Source organism: Corvus moneduloides, chromosome 5, assembly GCF_009650955.1.
Source record: "Corvus moneduloides isolate bCorMon1 chromosome 5, bCorMon1.pri, whole genome shotgun sequence".
Lineage (NCBI taxonomy): Eukaryota > Metazoa > Chordata > Aves > Passeriformes > Corvidae > Corvus > Corvus moneduloides.
This window is the reverse complement of record NC_045480.1, coordinates 32242230-32263690: the sequence shown is the minus strand read 5'-3', so window position 1 is coordinate 32263690 and position 21461 is coordinate 32242230. Positions and strand designations below refer to the sequence as shown.

The window sequence follows — 21461 nt, the reverse complement described above, 5'->3', positions numbered from 1 at the left end:
GAGATTCCTTGTACAAATGAAGAGAAGAGCAGAACAGTAGGCATCTGCTTCTGCAGCTTAAAAGGAAAGATTTGCTAATTACTAGAGCAGCAATGGATCACTCTCAGGTGGCAAGAGAGAGGGAAGAGGGATGTTTGCTGTCTACCAGAAGTATTTTAACACTTCTCTCTTTTGGTCAGTTTCTGGGCACCTGACAGAATCACTGGTCATCTTACATCCTGATAATCATTATAGACTCCTTCCAGTTTGGAAGGGACCTCAAGGATCATCTGGTCCCTGTTGGCAAAAGCACAGTCTGGACGAGATGGCCTATCATCCTGTCCAGCTGAATCTTAAGTGTCCAATGTTGGGGAAGCCACCACTTCCCACATAATGGAGAGATTATTCCAATGGCTAAATATTCTCATTGTGAAAAGTTTTCCTCTTGTGTCCAATTGGAATCTTTCCAGGCATAACTTGCACACATCACTCACTTTTCCATAAGATTCCTTATGAAAAGGGAATCTCCCATCTTCTTAGCAGCCATCCTTCAAATACAGGAACATGGTGATACGGTGTGCCTAAGCTTCTTTTCTCCAAGCTGGCAAATCCAATTTTCTCAGCCTTTCCTCACATGACAGGCTACCCAGTTCTTTGGTCATCTTTGTTGCCCTTTACTGCACCTTCTCCACCCTATCCACATCTTTCTTGTATAGCTGGGACCAAAACTGAACACAGCATTCCAGATGTGGCCTGACCAGAACTGAGTAGAGTGGGATAGTGCCTTAACTCTCCTGGTGTTGATGCAGCCAAGTCTCATTTTGGCTTTCTTTGCTGCAGCAACAAACTTCACTCACACTGAGCTGCTTGTCCACCAGGACCCCCAGGTCCCTTTCCATAGAGCTGTTCCCTAGCCTAGATCCCCAGCCTGTGCTGCTCTCCTGGATTATGTTTTTCCATGTGCAAGACCTTACACTTGTCCTCATTGAACTTCATAAGGTTCTTGTCAGCCTAATTTTTCAGCCTGTCCAGGTGCTCCTGCAGGGTGTCTCTCCCTTCCAAAGTGTCCTCTGCCCCACTCAGTTTGGTGTCACTGACAAACTCCATCCAGGTACACTTGATCCCATAATCCAAACCACTGATGAAGATACTAAACAGCATTGGGCCCAGTATCATTCCCTGGGGGACTCCACTTGTGACAGCTGCCAGTGTGAAAGGGAGCAATTTACCACCACCCTGCAGGTGTGGCCGGTCAGCCGATTCCCCACCCACCTCATGGATCACACACCCACACCATCACATGCACATTTCTGTAGGAGGAGGCTGTGGGAAACCATATCAAAAGCCTTGGAGATATCCAGGTAGACAATGTTCACTGCTTGCCCCACATCAACCAAGCAGGTTCCTTTGTCATGAGAGGCAGTCAGGTTTGTCAAGCACAATTTGTCCTTGGTCAGTCTGTCCTGGCTTTTCCTAAACATGGGCTTCATTTGACTTGTAACAGCCCCCAGGAAAATTAGTTCCATAGGTTTCCCAGGGACTGAAGTAAGACTGATGGGCCTATAATTTTGTGGATCCCCTCTTAAGTCCTTCAAGTAGATAGGAGTGACATTGGCCTTCTTTCGGTCTTCTCGGATGTCCCCCGAATTCCACAACTCGAAGATTATGGAGAGTGGCCTCGCAGTTATATCAGCCAGCTGTCTTTGGTTGGATACTGCCAGAGCCCATCAATCTGTAGAGATCAAGCTCCTGTAATAGTTCACATACCAACTCTTCCTTCACAGATGATAGGTCTGTGTTTGCATCAGCCAGAATTTTTGTTCCCAAGGCCTGGTGCTGGTGAAGGGACACAGGTGAAGAAAGTGTTGGGTATGATGCCATGAAGATTTTTGCCTTTTCTTTTTTACCCCTGTTATACCCCTGTTATACCTTTTTACAGCTTCTGTATTCCTAGTGCTTTTTGCCTACATTCTTGGACTTGTTTGTCAAGCTAAGAGACTAAACATTTTAGAGGCTTCGTAGCTAGGGATCAGTGTGCCCCAGACCCCAAGGTCCTCTCCAGAACACATTCTGTAAACCAAGATAGAACCATCCAGGGGAAGATTCCTTGGGGAGGGGGGGCTCACTTGAACCTCTCATTGGGGAATCTTTGATAGATATGCTAATTAGTAAAGCCTATAATGTTATACCCAATATTGGGGGAGGATTAGGATACACACGAGGGGACACACACGGAAGAAGAGAGACACAGAGACACAGGGAAAGACTCGGTGGGGTACATCTCGATGCATATGACCTGGACGTGTACACCTAAGGATCCTTAAGAATAAATACCAAGGTAAAATCCCTTTTCCCCTTCTAACCGTGTATGTCTCTTGATTTTAAGACCAGGAAAAGGCATCAGGTACCTCTGCCTTTTCAGCCTTGTTGGTGACTAATTAATCTCTCCTGTTAAACAGCAGGAAAATACTTTCCTTCTGTCTCTGCTTGCTTACATACCTGCATTGGTTTCAACTGGCATAGAATTTATTTTCATCCTAGTACCTGGCACAGTGCTGTGTTTTAAATTGGTATGAGAATGATGTTGATTACACCCTAATGTTTTAGTTGTTGATGCGTTGTGTTTGCCCTACATCAAAGACTTTTCAGTGTCCCGTACTCTGCCAGTGAGAAGGTCCATAAGAAGCTGTGATAGAGCATGGCCAGGACAGCTGACCCCAACTGGTCAAAGGGATATTCCATACCACAGAAGGCCCTGCTCAGTATATGAACTGGGAGGGGCCTATTGCTGCTCAGGGGTGGATTGGGGTCAGTGGGTGGTAAGCAATTGTTTTGTGTAATTGCTCGTGTTTATTGGGTTTTATTCCTCTCTCTTCTTTTCCTATTTCCATTTTACTTTACTATATTTCAATCATTAAACTTTTCTTACTTCAACTCATGGGTTTTATCTTTGTTCTGATACTCTGCTCTGTCCCACTAGGGTGGGGTGTATATGCATGGTACTTCGTCGTGGTCTGGGGCTAAACCATGACAGTATCTGAAGAACCCTTTCTTGTAGTTTTTGATATCTCTGACAGATTTCTGTTTGAGCTGAGCTTTTACTTTTCTAACTGCATCTCAGCACACCCTCTCAATGCCCTTGTGCTTACTTGGATGTAATCCTGAAGCTCAGAAGAAGGTTCAGAGAGAACTGGACGAGGTGTTTGGTAAGTTTTCCATTCCTTTATCAAGATTGAAGAAATGGAGATAGGAATGTGGCATGTGGCCATTCTAGGGTTTTAAGTGGCTAGAGGTGGTTGGGATGGGTGCTGGAATGTCTGCAGGATAGAGTACTGAGAAGGCTTCCCAAGTAAAGTGTAGGGTTTTTCTCTTTTTTTTCCTACGGTGAAGCAGTTATAGACAGCTACTTATTTGCTGTTGTTTTCTCCCTTTCCCTTTCCTCCTCAGGAAGATATCAAGTATTGAAAGGCACAAATATTCTTGTTATAATTTATGCCCTACTGAGATTTTCCCTGACCTGGAGAAGTTTAGTCCTGAGCGATTCTTCCCTGAACATTGTAAGGAAAAGCACCTGTATGGTTTCCAAATATTTAATGTTATTGATTGCATGCATCCATCATTTTGGAACTGACATTTCTGGTCTCACTAGGGGGTGATGTGAAGGGCATTTCACCCCTGTTTTCCCTTTCAGTCTTGTGATTGTTTCATGGTAGGCTTTTCAGCTGAGTCTAGGTGTCTTTGGTGTCAGCAGGAGGGCTGCTGCTGTGGTGGCCTCTCTGAGAAAAGGCTAGAGAGGAGAATACAGTTCCTCCTGGCTCCACACTGGATCCACTGCAGGACATAGCAGTGGAGCAGTGGCACCTCTGTGAAAAAGTATTTACAAGTGTACAAAAAAATTCTTAATAGACAGCAGAGTGGGGCAGAGCTGGGGGGGAGGAGGGGAAAAAGGGGAAACAGCAGTGCAAACACCAAGGTCAGTGAAGGGGAAGGAAACAGTGCTCCAGGCTCCAGAGCAGAGATTCCTCAGCAGCCTGTGGAGAAACCAGCAGCTGGAGCAGGAGAAAAGTGTGAAGAGGGAGCACTAGAGAGGAACTTTTGCCTTTGTTTCTAACTTCCTCATTATCTGTTTTTAATTTTCTACAAATTAATTTGAATTTCCGAAGTTGAGTCTGTTTTGCCCATGATGGTAACCAATAAGCAATCTTCCAGTCTTTATTTTGACTCATAAGCTTTTGCGTCCTGTTGAGGAGGGGAATGAATGGGTGGGTGTCGGAATGCTAGCCAAGGCTAACCCACCACACCTTCTAACAGGCTGTACTTTTCTGACTGTGTTATGTGCAGGCACATCAAATGTGGACAAAGAACCTCATAGAGAAAATACTGGTACCAAATCTTCCATGCTGCAAGAATGCAGGTAGCAATTTGCAGCACTGTGCTTCTGTGACCTACAGGTTTTCCCTGATCTTAAACTGCTCTGTTTATTCATTCTTCATGACCTCTGGCTTACTTCATGTGGTGTGTTGCATGCTGCTAAATGCTTTCTTTTAACTTGCTGGAGTTTAGCAAGGAGGAGGCTGTGTAGAATCTAGCCAAATCACAGAGAAGTAGGTGGAATCTTCACTTATGACCTTGGATGAGTTGTGATCATTCATCTTGGGAGCGTGCATTTTCCTTGACACGTTGATGAATGAATATAGGTGTGGTGCTTTGGTGGCTACTTAGTGTTAATGTCTATTAGTTATTACAACATCACTGATTTTCTGTTATTGAAAGACATATTATCCTGGTAGGGAAGATTATGGTTTCTTAGGGGGCAGGCTTTGTATTCCATTTGGGATAATTCATTCATGCAAAATGTCTTGTAGTGAAGGATCCCAAATGATGGCTGTGGAACAAAGCAGTTGTTGCTGTTTAGTGAACACTAGGTTGCAGAAACCAAGCAAGGTATGCTTGATAGAGGTGGCATCAAAGCAATCGGTCTGTCTCTGAAAAACAGCTATGGTCTCTGTCTCACAAATGCTGTTAATCTTCTATACCTGTGTGAGAAAGAGTCCACAGAAGGATTTTAAGCTGGAGTCTTCCTCAGGATTTGTTCTTGGAAGCCTAGATTTTGGGCATGAAGCTATAGTAGCCTAGTTTGGGCATGAAATTTAGTATCAGGCCCTAAAATTCCTCTGTGATGACTGGGGAGATCTCTGAGCTCTGCAGCTGTCCAGCTGATGATATATTTTGAAATTGAGACATACTGTGTTATATTTTTTTTGTGTAGATGAGGGCTGTTGGGGACTACAAATAGCCTGTTTTTTTTTCAGAATAGTTTTCTGCATAAAGGTTAATCATGTTGTGATGGTGTGTGTTTAGAAAGAGAGAAGCTCTTGCTAAGAAAAGCCTTTCTTAAGAAAAACAGTTTTTCAGAATGAGTTGTGTACTTCTTTATTGTCCTTCTGTTGCATCAGATCCACTTTAGCCTTGTTTTGCTTTTTGGTTTTTTTTTCTTGCTGTAATTGATGATTTTATTGAAGAATCCAAGCTGCATTCTATGGACTATCAGAAGCCTGTCTTGTCATTGTGTCTCTTGGCTGACGTAGCTGCCGAACATGTTGTGTGTCTTCTGTCAGCACAGGCAGATAGGCTTCCACTTAGGCAAGAGACTGAATAAAAGTGGGTTTTCACTGTTACAAGCATTTGTAAAAACAAAGATTCACTAACCAGTGGAGTGCTCACAGAAATCCAATACTGAACACATAGCTCGCTGGGTGAAAAGGAAATGCTAATCACAATCTGGTAGAAAACTAATTTCCTAGAGAACATCCTCCAAAGTTTGTTATGATGCTAAGTCTCGGTGACATAATTAGGCCTCAAAGATGCTAGACCTCTAATTTCTTCTTTCTTGGGTATATATCTTTCTGTCTCACTGCAATGTTTCTGCTGCCTTTTATTAACATCATCACTATTGCCAGCTGCTGGCAGGATGTTGCAATGTTTGTTTTGCAGTGTTCCCTACTGCTTTCCCAATGGCTTTTCATCTTCTCCTTGGTGTCTCACAGGTGTTTTTGGCATTTGTTTTTTTCCTGTAGAAGGAGTAATCAGCAGTTAGAAGTACAGATTTTTGACTCAGAATCACAAATAGTCACTTCATCTAATTATTGGTCCAATAAAGGCAACAAACTGCAAGACTTTTTGTAAATATGAGGGTATAATTTTTCAGCTGATTTCCATTTTAAAAAGACAAAAGGTGAGTCTTCATCCTACGTGCTTGCCTCCTTCCTAGGATGTCACCTGAACAAAAGAGGGGACTGATGATTGTATAATTTTCCTATGTGTTTGCAAGACTGGTTATATATCTGCTGCTTTCTGTCACAAACCATTACAAACATTAGCAAGAGTGACAAAGTTCATTTCCAGTTGTTTACTGTGCAGAAAGATGTAAGTCAGCATTTATGATAAAGTCTCTGCTGGGAGATTGCAGGAACAAAGTGCCGAAATTTACCCCCCTTGATGCCAAGGGTCACAAAAACCTTACTTTTGATGTTCTGAGCTTTCTGTGTTTTTTATATTAGTTGTTTTATTTATGCTGTTTGTTGATTTACTAAAAATGTTTGTGCAGTCAGTGCAGTCGTTTTTGGTACAAAGCAAAGAGGACAAATATGACTATGGCCGTAAAAACCATTTGTGCTTTATTCAGGGGGTGAAGTTTCATGAATTGGCGTGAACCATGCTGCCTCTACCAAAACTCTGACCAAAAGGTTTCTGTGCACCCACTTTGAGAAACAGATGCTCAGTAGCCCTGCAGAAGTGAGAAGAGACCCTGGATCCTCCCGAGGCAGGACGGGAAGCAGTGTTTGTGGTGGGTTTGGTACTGTGTCTACCCAAGCACTTTACCAGCTGGGGCACAAGTACTGGCGCTGCCAGTTGTGTTATTGGCACCCTTTAGCCTGTGCCTGAGCATTCAACAGTGAGATCAGTAAAGGCCATTTGAGCTGAGAAGTGTCAGTGTGCTTTGCAGTGCTGCTGTTGATCAGACGTCTGTATGGGCTCTGGTTTTTGTAAGCCCTTGAAGCCATCAACCCAGCTGAAAAAAGGTATTCTCTACCTGGCCCTTCAGTTGTCATGTTGGACAACACTGGAGCAGTTCTCTGTGGCAAAATGGTGTTGAGCACCTGAAAACAGATTGAGAAAGATGATACTGAGAAAATCCATCTATCCCAAATCAGCAAAAAGGTGTTTTTTCTCTTGATGGTGCTTTGTCTTTTCCTTCTAAGGTGTGCAAAGAAGGTTCTCACTCCTCACTTGGTTTGAGCCAAGTGAGGGCAGAAAAGTAGCACTGTTTCCTCTGGCTGGCCTGCCATCAGGAAATGCTAGCAGGCAGCCTCTCCATATGAGTGTTTTTGACTCTGTGTATTTTCTTGGCAGGAAGCTATGTCAGTGGCCTGTGTGGCAGCTCCGCCTCCTGCTCTTTCCGGCCAACTTTTCTGCGCACTCGGCTTACTGCAACTGCAGTGCCGGGTACAGGCAGCGCCAGTTCCGCAGCAGGGATCAAAGCTCAGAGCAGGAGGCTGAGAGGCGATGATGGAGGTCATGGAAGTACTCTCAGGGAGACCCCAGCTGCTTCCCTGGGGAGTTGGGGTCATCGCTCTGCTGTTGACAATTGTGACTGTGTGCTCCCTGCCTTCCCTGATGGAATACTGGAGGCGATGGCGGATGATGAACCCAATGCCGGGTATCAGCCCCTGCTATCCTGTGCTGGGAAATGCCCTGCTCTTAGACGGGACAGGAGAAGGTAATGCCAACTTACACTGTAGCCCAGCTGTGAGGGCCCTGCACTGCTTGGGCTTGCTGGAGGAGCCAGTGGTGGTGAGGTGCTTGTTTGGCTGAGTTGTGGCTGGCTGGAGAAGGGAAGTGGGGTGTCAGAGGATATGCTGTTGCCTTTAAGTCTCTGTGGGCCTGTGGGCAATCTGCAGAGGGGAACAGTGTGAGGAGTGGGCAGTGAAGAGGAAAGGAGAGGAACTGTGTAAATGTGGCATTATTATTGGTCTCAAAGATTAACTAGAGGTTAAATCTGACAGCAGCTGCTGCTGGGCTCAGACCATTAAGTTGTTGGTAGGGTGGAGCATGAATGCTGCGGAATGTGTTTTTGTGAGAGGGAGGTGTGCTGGGGGCTCTTGCAGGAAGTGCTGTTTCACAAAATTAAACACTGTGTCCTCATGACTCTTTGCTGTGATCCAAACAAAACTTGAAACAATTATCTTCCCCCAAGGGAACATGTGCAAGGGACTTCAGCATGCCAAGTTGCTTTTACCCAGACTCATTTCCAAATCATCTGTGACTTAGATTTATGTGTTAGATGCAAAAGAACTTGCTGAGTATTTACAGTACATCCCTCAAAGGCAAATCTTTTTTGTTCTGGTACTGATTAATGGGACCTTCTTTTTGCCAGGTGCTTGAGAGAGCACTAATGTGCTAGATGTTCCCTTTCCATTTGGTACTCATTTTTTAACAGGAACATATTTCTTAAGGAGTTTGTGGTATGAAAGCATTTCTGGGTCTGCTGTCAGTGGCCCACACTCTTCTGTGTGTGTTTGTGATGCCTGTGTAAGTCAGTTCTGCTCTGTGCACATGTGTTGCTGGCTGCTGGCTGTGCTGCCATGTATGCTGCCAGAAAAGAGAATAATGGGCCATGGGGGCATGGTGGAGTCAAGTGTGAGTACAGCATTGGCAAACAAATTGCCCAGTGCTGACCCATGCTGAGACAAAGTGCCTCTGTTCACAAGGCACACTGTCATATCTGTCCTCTGGATCCAATCCCATATCTAAGTACAAATATGAGAGATCTGTGGTAGATGTGAGGACAAGCAGCTTTCCACAAAGTTGATTTTGAGGAAGCAGTAGGAGGATCATAGGATGTACATACGAGCTGGACTGAGAGATGAATCTTTTTTTATTTTTTTCCTCTTTTTTAAAAATCTTCTTAAAAAAACCAAACCAGAACATTGCTCTCTCTCCAGAAAGCGTGGGAACTCTGACGTTCTGTGTAGTCTCCAATCTCATTTGTTAGCAGGAATTGCATAGCTCCTATGCTTTAATTAAGGAATCACAAAGCTCCCATGTCCAGCCATCTTTGTTCTTGTTTATTTATGTAGAAGTGAGTGAAGTTTGGGGTTTGTAGTCTTTTTCATTAAAAATATGACAAAAAAACCTTTAAAAAAGGGTAAGGTTTTATAACAGAAAGGAAAATAACTTTTCCCATGGTGGGGATTTTTTTGTTGGTATTGGTAGACAGTTTCTGGAAAATGTGCTATTTTAATCATGGCAATGTTAGGAAAAATATTTTAAAAATAGCAAAATAATCTGACACTCTTAATCGTGTTGGATGAGGTGTCATTAGAACTTTTCCTAAGACTAGGGAATAAGCTGTATGTGGGCATCTGTTAGGAAACTTCTTTTTTTTCTCCTTTTTTTTTTCTTCTTTGATTTGGGGACCTTTGAATTTTCAGCTCTGCAGAGGTTTGTAAAGGTATCATTTGTTGTTTAAGCTTGTTTCTGAAAGGGCAAAGAAGTGTTTAATCCTTGAACATTCAGAGAGTGGCCCCCACCTCTAATATTGCAGAATGAACCTGAATTGTCCTCTGTGATGAGATAGTATCAAAGGCCTTTTTGAATCAAATAAAGCACCATCTACTACTCTTCCCTTGCCAACAGATTCAGTTATCTCCCATGCTTTCTGTATAGCTAAACTGACAAGACATGGAATGGATAAGTGTATAATAATGTGGGAGGAGAATTCGCTGGGTTGCTGAGCTCACTGGTATGAAGTCCAACAGGCAGCTGGACAGCAGTGGTATCCCTTGGGTTGATCTGTGGCAGAAATGATGCTGTGAGTCTGTCCCCTAAGAGATTAGGATACCTGGATGGTAAAATCCACATTTGCAAAATATGATGCTGCTTGGTCATAGCAGCAGGTTAAAACTACAACAAAATCAAATTGCAAGGCATGTGGTATAAAAGAGTTCATTACAGAAGCCTTATTTTATAAACCCCCCTTGTTGAAGCTCTACTCTGATTTTCTATTCCAGGTTTTTTTAAACAGCTTCAATTTTATTCTGAAGAGTTCAGAAGTTGGCCATTGTTCAAACTTTGGATAGGACCATTGCCTGTCATGGTTTTGTATCACCCTGACAGTGTGGAGGTGAGTGTGCTGGTCTCCTGTCTGTTCCACTGTCATGCAGAGCGGTGTCCAAGCTGTTAGTTTCTGTTAACATAATTTTTGTTAAAAAGGGCTTGGACTGATTTGCTTTGGGGTGGTCCTCTGAGTTAGTGCTAAAGAAAGGCATAAAGGGAAGGAATATAAGAAGGCCTAGTCAGAGAGGATTGGGGGAATACTGAAGATGACCAGCACCAAAGCAGCATCTCCTTTAGCTTTGTTTTCACATGTGTGAAAGCTTCTGCTTGCGAGATCAGACCAAACAAACAGATAGCAGGGAAGATGGGACCACTGAAATAAGGATAGAACATCATGAAATTCAGGTTGCTATGCTTGTGTCTCTTTGACAGACTTCTGCATTAGAACTTGGTGGGTCTGTTTTGATGCCATGAAATGTAGTCATTAGTTTTGCTGCTGACAGTGATTGTCCTTGCACTAGGAAGACAGTATTGTTTCTCTGCTGGAGTGTTTATTGAAGAAATAATGAAGAAATCTCTCTCCATCTAACAAGTGATATTTTTTCCTCTCCGTTCATTTTTTTTCTGACAGGTTATTCTGAACAGTTCAAAACATATAGAAAAATCGTACCTGTATGACTTCCTGCATCCATGGCTGGGCACTGGACTTCTGACAAGGTATAATGTACAATGAAATGCAGGGGCACTGCTGTCTTTTTGAAATGTTCAGGATATATGATAGGAAGAGGTCTTGGTGGCAGGAATGCTGTGTGTATTTCTGAACAAAGAGATCGTGTGCGTTGCTTATCTCAGCTGGTCATTCTGCAGACCAGTAGGATGGGCCTGAGGTTGGTGATGCTTTGGGTTAGGATCAGAGAGTGCACCCTTTCCTTCATTTCATTCATGAAGTGGAGGATCATGAGAAGTGAGACTGAGTAAGAGCATAAGTCAGGAGTGGAGAGATGGAGGAGCAGTGGTGTAAGGGTTTGGTGTCCTCCAGTCTTGGAAGAGTAAAGGAAGGATTGGTCTGGATGATGGAGATATTCAAGAGTCAGAGCAAGGTGAGTATAGAGTGGCATTGGTGCCTTTGAACCTTGTCTGAGTTTTTGCAAAAAGGTCAAGGTCTCCATGTTAGTAGTGAAGCTTTGTTGCTTGTTTGGAGCCCTCAGAGATGGATTCCTCTCTTTTTACAATACCGTGGTATTGTAAAAGCCAGCCGTGATCATGTGGTGTGGGAAGTGCAACTTCCTGTGCGAGGATGAGGCATGCGTTTATCCTGAGTTTTGTTTACAGCCTTTAGGAAGGCAGTAAGTAATCAGTAGCAATGTGCAGAGGTGAGGTCCACAGGCATTAGGCATGGTTTATCCTCACTGTTCTTCCTTAGTCGTTGTTTTTTCTTCCATAGACTTACAGAGGTATTTTGGCTTCCTTGTGCTTGCAAAAATGTAATGCAGGAGAATGTTCCAGCCTCTGCTGGTTAGGGGCAGCAGTGGCAGACAGCAAGCAAATAAGCTGGCCTGTGGAGTGCCTCAATAGCAAGTTAACAGGGGCAGTGGTGTGATGGTTTTACCATGTAAGCAGAAGTGCCAGCTGTGTGCCTGTGGGGCAAGTGATTTAGAAAAAGTGAACAAGGACCCCAAGGAAGCTGGTGTCACTCACTGTGGCTCCATGCTTGTCAGTGGCATGTGGGAAGTGATCGCTTGTCTCCAGGAAGTAGATTTTAGCCAGGCCTTGAGGCAGTCATTTTCACAACTTCCCTAGGCCCTAGTTCTCTGCAGGCCTCATTTCATGGTCAGCAGATAAAGACAAGCACAACTATTGATTCAGAGAGATGGTGGGGTGGGTTGAGGCCTTGATGCTGAATAGCTCTTTTGGCCTCTGGCTGGCTTCTGCTTGGTCCCTCTGAGCCTGTACACTGGCCAACAAGGATGTATTGTCTGGAGGCTTGTTGGCATCTCTGTTTGTTGAGACCAGCTGGAGAAATGGTGGCTTTTGCTTCCAAGAGATCTGAAACAAGAAATATTTACATTTGCTTCTTCTGTGGAGTGCTATGAACAGCTTGAAGAGACATCTACAGTGTGTCCACCTCTTCCAGGCTGCAGTATTTACTGTGTACTTCCTGTAATGATGAGGGTTTTATTTTTGACTCGGAGTTTTTTGGCCTTCCTTCTCCCCATTAATTTACAGCACTGGAGACAAGTGGCGGTCACGGAGGAAGATGATAACTCCCACATTCCACTTTGCAATCTTGAATGACTTTCTAGAGGTCATGAATGAACAAGGAAATATTTTGGTGAAGAAACTTGAGAAGCATATTGACAAGGAACCATTTGATGTCTTTATGGACATCACTCTGTGTGCCCTTGATATCATCTGTGGTAAGTCCTGTTCAGTTATTGTGGTGGGACTGTGAATGATGCAGAAGGTCATGAGTTCAGCTGTGCCAGTTTGTGTAAGATGATTGAAGAGGAATGTCCCTGCATATATGCTAAATGCATTTCCATCCTTCCCAGCCTTTTTCCCAGGGTTTATTAAGTGCATCTGAGCAGGTGAGTTCGTGGGATTGGCAGGATAGAGGTTGCAGTCCAAAGTAAAGTTGTCTTGAGGAGCAGGATTCCTGGATATAGAAATACAAAAAAAGTTCATTCCCTGCAAAGGGATATGTGTATTCACTTGTCGAAGGGATGGTGTGATGATAGATAGAAGCTGGGAGTAGTAGTAGCTTACTGTTTATGCTTGCATTCCGTTTTGCACTTGTGAGATGTTGTTGTTTTCCTCCTAGAAACAGCAATGGGCAGGAATGTGGGTGCTCAGAAGAATAAGGATTCTAACTATGTTTCTGCTATTTACAGGTAAAGGCAAGTTTTCCTTAGTTTGTAGCTGAGCTGGAGTTGATGCTGCTGGTGTCAGGAGGGAAGGCCAGGGGGTCAGAGAGGGAGGGGTGTAAAGCACTGGAACAGACTAACCCTGAGTCACTAAATACCCTGGAGGTGTTTGAAAGACGTACCTGTGGCACTTAGGGTTATGGTGTAGCAATGGACTATTCTGGCTTAACACTAGGTTAATAGTTGGACTCAATGATCTAAAAGGTCTTTTCCAACCTAAATTCTATGGTCTCAATGCTGACTTTTGATGGAGCTTGTTGAGACAGGTATGATACAAAACGGGAGTAGACCTGGAGGGTTTGATTATCATCGGTTCCTTGGCCTTTTCCAAATTGTACCACAAGTGGTCTTGAAGTTGGTAATAATTACTCCTCTGCAGCTAAAGCATGTGCAAGAGCTGAATAGCAATGACAATCAGCCCTTCCAAATATACTCCAGTTGTGTTTGAGCATTCTTGAAGTCTCATATTGTTCATTTTAAATACATTTTAAGTGCTTTTACATGTGGTCTGGTATCTGGACATTCAACTAGGAATGCAATGCTCTCAGAAACTGTTTGAGTTCTTGGGGCAGATATTTTGGAAGCCTGTCATGAGTAGTCTTTACAACGCGGCCAGTGCTTTACTGAAGTGGGGTGTGACTGGACTGGATGACTTAATAGGACTGTTTCAAGAGGATTCCAACTAAATGAGAATATGCTGTCCTTCTCAGAAATCAATGCTTAAAGATATAAAACATGGTGATGCTGGGACAAGTAATATAAATTTTGAGATGGTGTAAAATCAAGAAACAATTGTGAATGGCCTTCCTTTCAAATTAGGGGTTTAAACCTACACAATATGTTAAGTTCTGCTTCATTAGGGTGGGTAGAAGTTTTTTTTTTCTTCTTGAAATGTGCTATAATTTGGGGGCTTTTGTCAAGTAATGTTACATGATATAATTGTTTTGCCTCTAGGATGAGTGATCTAATCCAACAGCGACAGAAGAGCCCTTGGCTTTGGCCTGAATTTTTGTATATATTGTTCAAAGAAGGAAGAGAGCACAAGAGGAACCTCAACATCCTTCACAATTTCACAGATAAAGTATAAAGTCCTTTTTTAAAATTTTTTTTATAATGATAATTTTCATTGTTGGAGCAAAGTTTTGCAGTCAGAGCTTCCAAATGAGGGTGAGGTTCAGCCTCCTTGTTATGCTCTCTCTCTATTGGGATGCTGAGGAGTTCCCTGAAAAGAAGGCAAGAGCTGACTTCCCTTTCAAGATTTCTGTTGAATTTAAACAAGGAATTAGACTACTCCAAGGAAGTGTCAGAACTTGCAGGTCCTTTGCAACTGAAACGAACAAGAGAAATTCGTGGAACTCTTGTGCTGCCCCAAAAGCTCCACATCTGGATCACCCACAACAGCTCACTGCCAGGTTTGGAGCAGTAAGCATAGGGCTCTGCATGGTAGTGCCATTTAGTCCAGCCCTCAGAAACTGAAGCCTGTATTCATTTTCCCCTGTTCAGAACAGAACTGCTGAGACTAGCAAACACATGCAGGTTCCCACATCAGCAGTAAGGCACTTTGACACAGAAATCATTAAGCATGCATCACTCACTTGGCATGAAATGAAGTTTTCTCTCACCTTGTTAGACTGTGGAAGTAACAGCCCTTTCTCTCTCCAAATAATTCCTATGTTATTCTTGCCAAAGTTTGCCCTCCCAAATCTACTACTAGGATGTTACCAGAGAGGCTGCTTTCCCTATGCATGTACCCCATGATGTCATTGTATCAATGTCTATGACAAAGGAAAGAATCTCTGAGCTTTGACTACATATAATCAGCCACATTGACTGTGTTGTTTTTAAGTACTTCATGTTTTGCTTCCTTTTATTGGAAGTTGCAGCAGTGAGGCATGAGAGAGGCTCTTAAGAGGACCTAAGGTAACACTTGCACTCCTCCCATGCTGGGCTGGTGAACTGAATATAAGAAGCCAAATCTTAGAAGATGACAAAGGACCGTAAATAGTAATGTCACGTGGTGTAGGAGCCGACAGCAAGCACTGAAGGATGGGTCAATACGTGATACATGTGCAAGTTCAGTCAGGAAAACAGTGTGTGTATATGGAACTGTATTTTTTTTCTTCCATTCAGTGATTGCTCCAAACAGAATTGCATACTCCACACCCTTTTAAAATATTTTGTTGGTTTTAAGAGCAATGCCAGTTTATTGAAGGGTTCTGTTTTGGTTTTGCAACAACAGTGGCAACAATAAGAAATTTATGTCTGTTATTCGGTCTGTACTTTGACATAAAAAAGGGAAATTCATCCATTTTTCTCATACTGGAGAAAATTTGGGAAGCTTTAGTGTAGTGGGTTCAGCGATACTGTGTGTGGCCTTGATGCAAGGTTATGGGATACCCTGTCTTCTCTTCTGAGTTTTTCAGAGGTTGGAAGTGAGATCTTTCCTTAGTTATCAGATAGGATAGAGAGGATCTTATTGCTAATTAGCATGTTCACACTGTGGTGATTTTTTTGATATGCTGTTGCCATTGTTGGCATTCATGATTGGCATGTTCCAGATACTCTGGACATGTTTACACTTCTTGATGAGCCCCAAGTTGTTTATGTAGTTTGGCTATCTATTTTCTTGATCACACGAAGGCTGTTCAAGGTTTATTCTGTTGCTTGGGGCAAGAGATATTCATTACTGATACAAAAAGTCAGTTAAATTTCATGACCTAATGCTGACAGCTGCGCTAACTAGCTCATGTAGATTGCTACAGATGGATGTTGTTGTTTTGATAAGTTAGGACAAAACTGCATGAGGCAGATAGCACGCTTGTGCTGAATTTGTCATATCTCATGTAATGGTTCTATTCTCAGGTCATTGCAGAAAAAGCTGAAGAACTTAAAAGCACCAGGCAAAACAAACATGATAATGATGGCAGCTCTGAAGAAAGTGGTCCCAAAAAGAGAAAAGCATTTTTGGACATGCTGCTGAATGCCACAGATGATGAAGGAAACAAGTTGAGCTACAGGGACATTCGTGAGGAAGTGGATACTTTCATGTTTGAGGTAACCAAGGAACTCATTGGTTTATTGCTCTTTTTTTTTTTTTTTTTTGTTTTGGATGTTTTTGTCTGTTGGGGTTTTTGTTTGTTTTTCTAACCTCCAAACCCGAGATTCTGAATTTGCAGGGGGTCACTCTTGTCTTAGTTCAGGAGGTTGCTTTTAGCATGATTTTATTTTAGCCCTGGAAGCCTAAGAGGAAATCTGAATGATAGAAACATTGATGTGCCCTGGGAAAATGTTGGACAATGCATATGTGGCAGGCCCTGCCTATGTGAGCAGGTTCTACTCATGAAAGCAGGTGAGAAATAAAAGCTTAGTGGCTGACATGGACCGTGGGCTCTTGGCTTTTGTTGCAAACCTCATTAACACTGAAGAGAGCTCTAAATAGTTTCATTTTTTTGACTTGCATTTTGTCATGTTTCCTCACATTTTTCCCTTGCTACATTTGCTGCACTCTTCTGGTTCTGTTGTCCACCGTGCATCAGTGCTTTGTCTTCTTGTAGAATCTTGTCATAGAATGGCTTGGGTTGGAAGGGACCTTAAAGATCATCTAGTTCCAACCCTCCTGCCATGGGCAGGGATGTCATCAACTAGATTAGGTTGCCCAGGGCCCCATCCCACCTGGCCCTGGACACCTTGAGAGATAGGACATTAAAAATTTCTCTAGGCAACATGTTCCTCACTAATCTCTGAGTAAAGAATTTCTTCTTAACATCTAATCTAAATCTCTTCTCTTTTAGTTGAAAATCATTCCCTCTTGTTCTATCATTATCTGCCCATGCAAAATGTCACACTCTCTCTTTTTTTTTTATAAGTCCTCTCTAAGTACTGAAAAGCCACAATTAGGTCTTCCTGGAGCCTTGTTGTCTCCAGGCTGAACAACCAAGTCTCTCAACCTGTCTTCATAGGAGATGTGTTCCATCCCTCTGATCATCTTTGAGGCTCTTCTTCTTGTCTGATTTCCTGTCTAATGAAGGATCTAAAGAAGATTTTTGAGTTTTCCACACACTTCCATTAGATGGACCTGAATTCTATCTCAGAAGAGCTTAATTCATAGAACTGTATTATTGCTGTTGTAACCTAGAGAAACTCTCTTCTCATTTTGCCATTTCTGTACTACAGCTGCATCCTGAACTTCACAAGTGTGCTTTTTAGTATCAAAATCCTTTTTTGGTCAACTTTTCCCTTTTCTGTTTCCCCCTTTTTTTGTTTTTTTTCCCCCCTTCTTTTGTTCACCTTTCATCTCCCCTTTCCTTTCCCCTCCTTCCCACAGGGCTGGGAACTAGTAGTTGATTCCCTTCTCATAGAAAACCAAGTATTTTCTCCTATGGCTGCTGTACTATATATCATTTGACCATTTTTAGATAGTTCTGTAAAGGTTGTGTCCATTGTATCTCTCCTGTGATAGTCACTGGCCCCCCCCAGATGTTGACTGGACAGTAACCAAAAAGATGAATATGCATCCGATTCATTGTGTAGATAATTATAGTTCATGCAGCTCCTGAGAATCAGAAGAGAGGGATTTTGCTTAGGTTATTTCAATACTTTTCCCTTTTGGTCTGTTTTCAGCACAATTGTGGATCACCTTTTACCTTGATAGTTAGTGTGTTGAATAGAGTTATTCATTCTTGATTCTTGTTTTTCTCATGGTCATGGGACTAGTAAGTCTCACTTTTCATACTACCTGCACACCTAAGTATTTACGAAGCCCACTGGTGCATGGGAATAGAGTTGAAGTGAATGTCATTGTAAATCTGGACCTGTAGGGCCATGATACAACAGCAGCTGCTATGAACTGGGTCCTGTACTTGCTTGGACATAATCCGGAAGTTCAGAAGAAGGTTCACAGGGAATTGGACGAGGTGTTTGGTAAGTTTCCATTCCCCCTTCACTGGGATTTTGCTGCATTTGTGAGTGCAAATGTGTTAAAAGCCTAGAAGTAGAAGGGAATTTAAGAGCATGCCTTGTGGCCCTTCTGGAGCTTTCAGCAGCTAGAGGTGGTTGAGATGGTTGCGGGAAGGTCTGTAGGGGTGTACAACCAACCTTATGTCTTTGGGGCAAGATATGCATGTTCAATATATTTGTAGCACCTTCTTGTATGTAGTCTTGGTTCATGATGAGAGTTTCTCAGGAGATCCAGGATGAGTTTGTTTAGCCAAAGATGGGGAGTTTTGTTCTTGGTCATCCCTCTATTTGTTTTTGGACAGACAACACTGAGCGTTCTGTGACAATAGATGATTTGAAGAATCTTCGATACCTTGAATGTGTCGTGAAAGAAGCTCTTCGTCTCTTCCCTTCAGTTCCCATGTTTGCCCGTACCTTGAGAGAGGATTGCTGTATTCGTAAGTAGTGTTCTGTGTTTGCCATTTCCCCTCCTGTTAGCATTTCTGCATTGTTTCCCAAATAAAGGGCAGCGTTGGTTTTTTTTTACTGTTCTGCTGTGTATAGGAAGTCACTTGTTTGCTGTTGTTTTGACTCTTCTTCTCCCTTTCTCTCTTCTCTTTAGAGGGATACCAAGTACCGAGAGGTGCAAATGTCCTTATTTTAACTTATGCCCTGCACAGAAACCCTGAGATCTTCCCTGAACCAGAGGAGTTCAGGCCTGAGCGGTTCTTCCCTGAAAATTGTAAGGGAAGGCACCCATATGCTTATGTGCCCTTCTCAGCTGGTCCCAGGAACTGCATTGGTGCGTATCTGAAGAGGAAGCCCTTGTAACAGTTCTGCTTTTGGATGTGGTAACTGAGACAGCAACAAGTACTGTTGGTATAGTGTTCTTCCTCACTCCCCATCCCTGAATTCTGGGCACTGTGTGCCCTGCAAGCCTAGTATTTTAACTACCAGATTTGTTTCTTCCAAGAGATTTCCTTTCTTCCTAGGGACCAGTGTCTATCTTGCTGATATTTCTTCCTCACTGCCTCTGCAGCCTGGAAGCATGTTATTGGGCTCCTGTGTTAGGACATGATTGCTTCCAAATTTCTCATCCTTAGTGTCAGCAACACAGAATGAGAGAAGACACATGTCCTGCACCTGCTTTGCTCTGGAAACACCTCATCTGTCTCTCTCATGATCTTGGATGTCCCACGCATGCAATCTGCAACTGATGTAGTCTTTCCCTATTTCTGACACTGTAGTTGGTTTGGTGTTTTCACGGTCATCCTAGAACTCGTTAGCACTTCAGATGCCACTGAGACACTTGGCATTTATGTGCGCTCCAAGTAGAGGCATTGTTGTTTATATTGTAGAACTTGTGAAAAGACTGTTCCATACGCTGATTTTAAATGCAGATGGGGAACATCCAAAGGTTATCATGCCACGTACAAGAATGGGAAATATTACTTCTTTTGGTTTCTTTGGTTTTGTTTGTTTGGTTTCGTTTCTGTTTTTGAGGGATGAGATTGATTTGTTTTGTTTTGTCTCATTGGTAGCAGGTGCCCTTTTCCATAAGAGCGGTAAACTAGGTCTTTCCTTGTTCTAAAGAGAAATCTAATTTAATATACCATGTCTAGCTAGTTCCTGAGTATGCAGGATGATGTGCAGGAGAGGTGGCTCATTAATATCATTGCAGAAGTGCATCGTGTATTTGTGTGTACGGACTTCCATCTGTGTATATGATACAGAGGGGAGAACATAAAAACTTCTGAGCACTGCATTTGTGTCCTGTCTCCATTTTTTAGTTTTTGTGAACTGTCTGGGTTGTGGCACTTGGTTTGGTTTCCCTCACATTTCTCTGTTCTCATGTTTCCTCCTTCACCTATGCTGAAGTGCAAATCGAACTTTGCCCTCTGTGCTACCAGTCTGTGTGAGGCTTAATGAGCATTGAAGGAAGGTCTGTCTGTCATTCTGTTGCAACTGCATTTCCTTTGCTCCTCTCTACATATATAGAACCATGAGATTTTTCTCTCCCCACTGTCCCTGTGCTACATCTTCTGCTCTGGTGTGCCATCCATGCCCCCTGCGTAGTCCATCCAAGAGACATGACAAGGCTGTGTTTTGTAGTAGTTCCATATGAAGTGTTGACTCTTTCCACGTTGCTGTTTGAGTTCTTTGTACTATGGGAAAGAGGATGTACTGTGGATCCTTCCAAGAAGGCCAGAGTTTTCAGGCAGAGAAAACTGCTAGTGTTAGTTGTGTCCATATGAACTCGATTTTGGCCTAAAGCTAGTTCTGTTCTTAAGTCCTGTGAGCATGCAGGTGTAGCAACAGTTGATGCAGCCTGACAATAACTATTTTTTTGTCTGCCCTGTAACTCATAGGTCAGCGCTTTGCACAAATGGAGGAGAAAACTATTCTAGCCCTCATCCTGAGGCGCTTTTGGGTGGAATCATGTCAAAAGCCAGAAGAGCTTGGTTTATCTGGAGAATTGATTCTTCGTCCAAATAATGGCATCTGGATTAAACTGAAGAGGAGACCAAATGCTGGATCAGAATGAAAGGAATTTCAGGAGTTTACTTCTGAAAGTTTTCAATCTATTTAGGCTGAGACATATTTTAAAATCAAATATTTTGAAATCAGTCCAGCAATTTGTTAAAACTATTTGTTACTGTTTCATTAAAGATGTATTAATAGTCCTAATTGCTCTAGTTTTTTAGTGCTTGTGAACGTCATGTTAACCTTTGAAATGCAAGTCTTCAAACCTTAAATTTTTGTGCCTTATCTGCTCAGATGAAACAATTCTATTGCCACAGGGCCCCAAAAACTTAAACTGTGGTAATAACAACAGCAATGCCTGGGGTGAAGTGATTAGCTTACATGCCGTAGCATTTTCCAGGTAACTGGAAGTCTCAAGTATTTGTAAGATTTTCAGGTTTCTTTGGATCTGAAAGATACAAGTGATCATTCTTCCTCTTGGCACAATATTTTTTCTTGTTTTGGTGATGACTGCCTCTGTAAAGACCAAGCAAAAAATCTCTGATAATTTCACTCTTCCTTGGTAAACATTTACAGTAATTCTTAAGAAGGGAGCACTCTGAATTATTTTTTAGCAAACTGTACCAAAAGCATTAATCTGTATAACCATAGCAGGAACTAGACAGTGTGCAAATTACACACAGGATTTCATAATGACAGAAGCACTGTATTATTACATACTTTAAGAATAAACATCTACTATGCCTCAATGTGGACTGAAATTGTATCTGTTGAAATTGCGTGCCTGTGTGCAGGTGAATTACTGATAGATAATTATTTCTTAGCATCAGTTCCTCTACGGTGATCAATCAACTAGATTTTACTGTGCTAAAGCTGACATGATGAGCCAATGTTCTCTTGCCTTCTACTGCCCTGAAGGCAACATACAGAGTTTTTTGATAATTGATGTTGAAGAGGAATTACAGTGATGGAATGAGGTGCCTGTGAAAGTTTCTGTCTGATTGTACCTTCAGGACTGGT

The 21461-nt window shown here is 42.6% G+C and overlaps 1 protein-coding gene across 1 annotated transcript; it reads left to right on the top strand.

Moving 5' to 3' along the window:
- The first annotated feature begins 7455 nt into the window (after positions 1-7455).
- LOC116444541 (cytochrome P450 4V2) lies at positions 7456-21190 on the top strand. The gene is made up of 11 exons (XM_032110049.1): positions 7456-7759; positions 10053-10165; positions 10730-10815; positions 12325-12515; positions 12920-12989; positions 13977-14103; positions 15885-16076; positions 17840-17942; positions 18281-18415; positions 18580-18759; positions 20327-21190. The coding sequence occupies exons 1-11, from the start codon at positions 7546-7548 to the stop codon at positions 20500-20502; spliced, it is 1587 nt and encodes a 528-aa protein (XP_031965940.1). The 5' UTR covers positions 7456-7545; the 3' UTR covers positions 20503-21190.
- Positions 21191-21461: the final 271 nt, after the last annotated feature.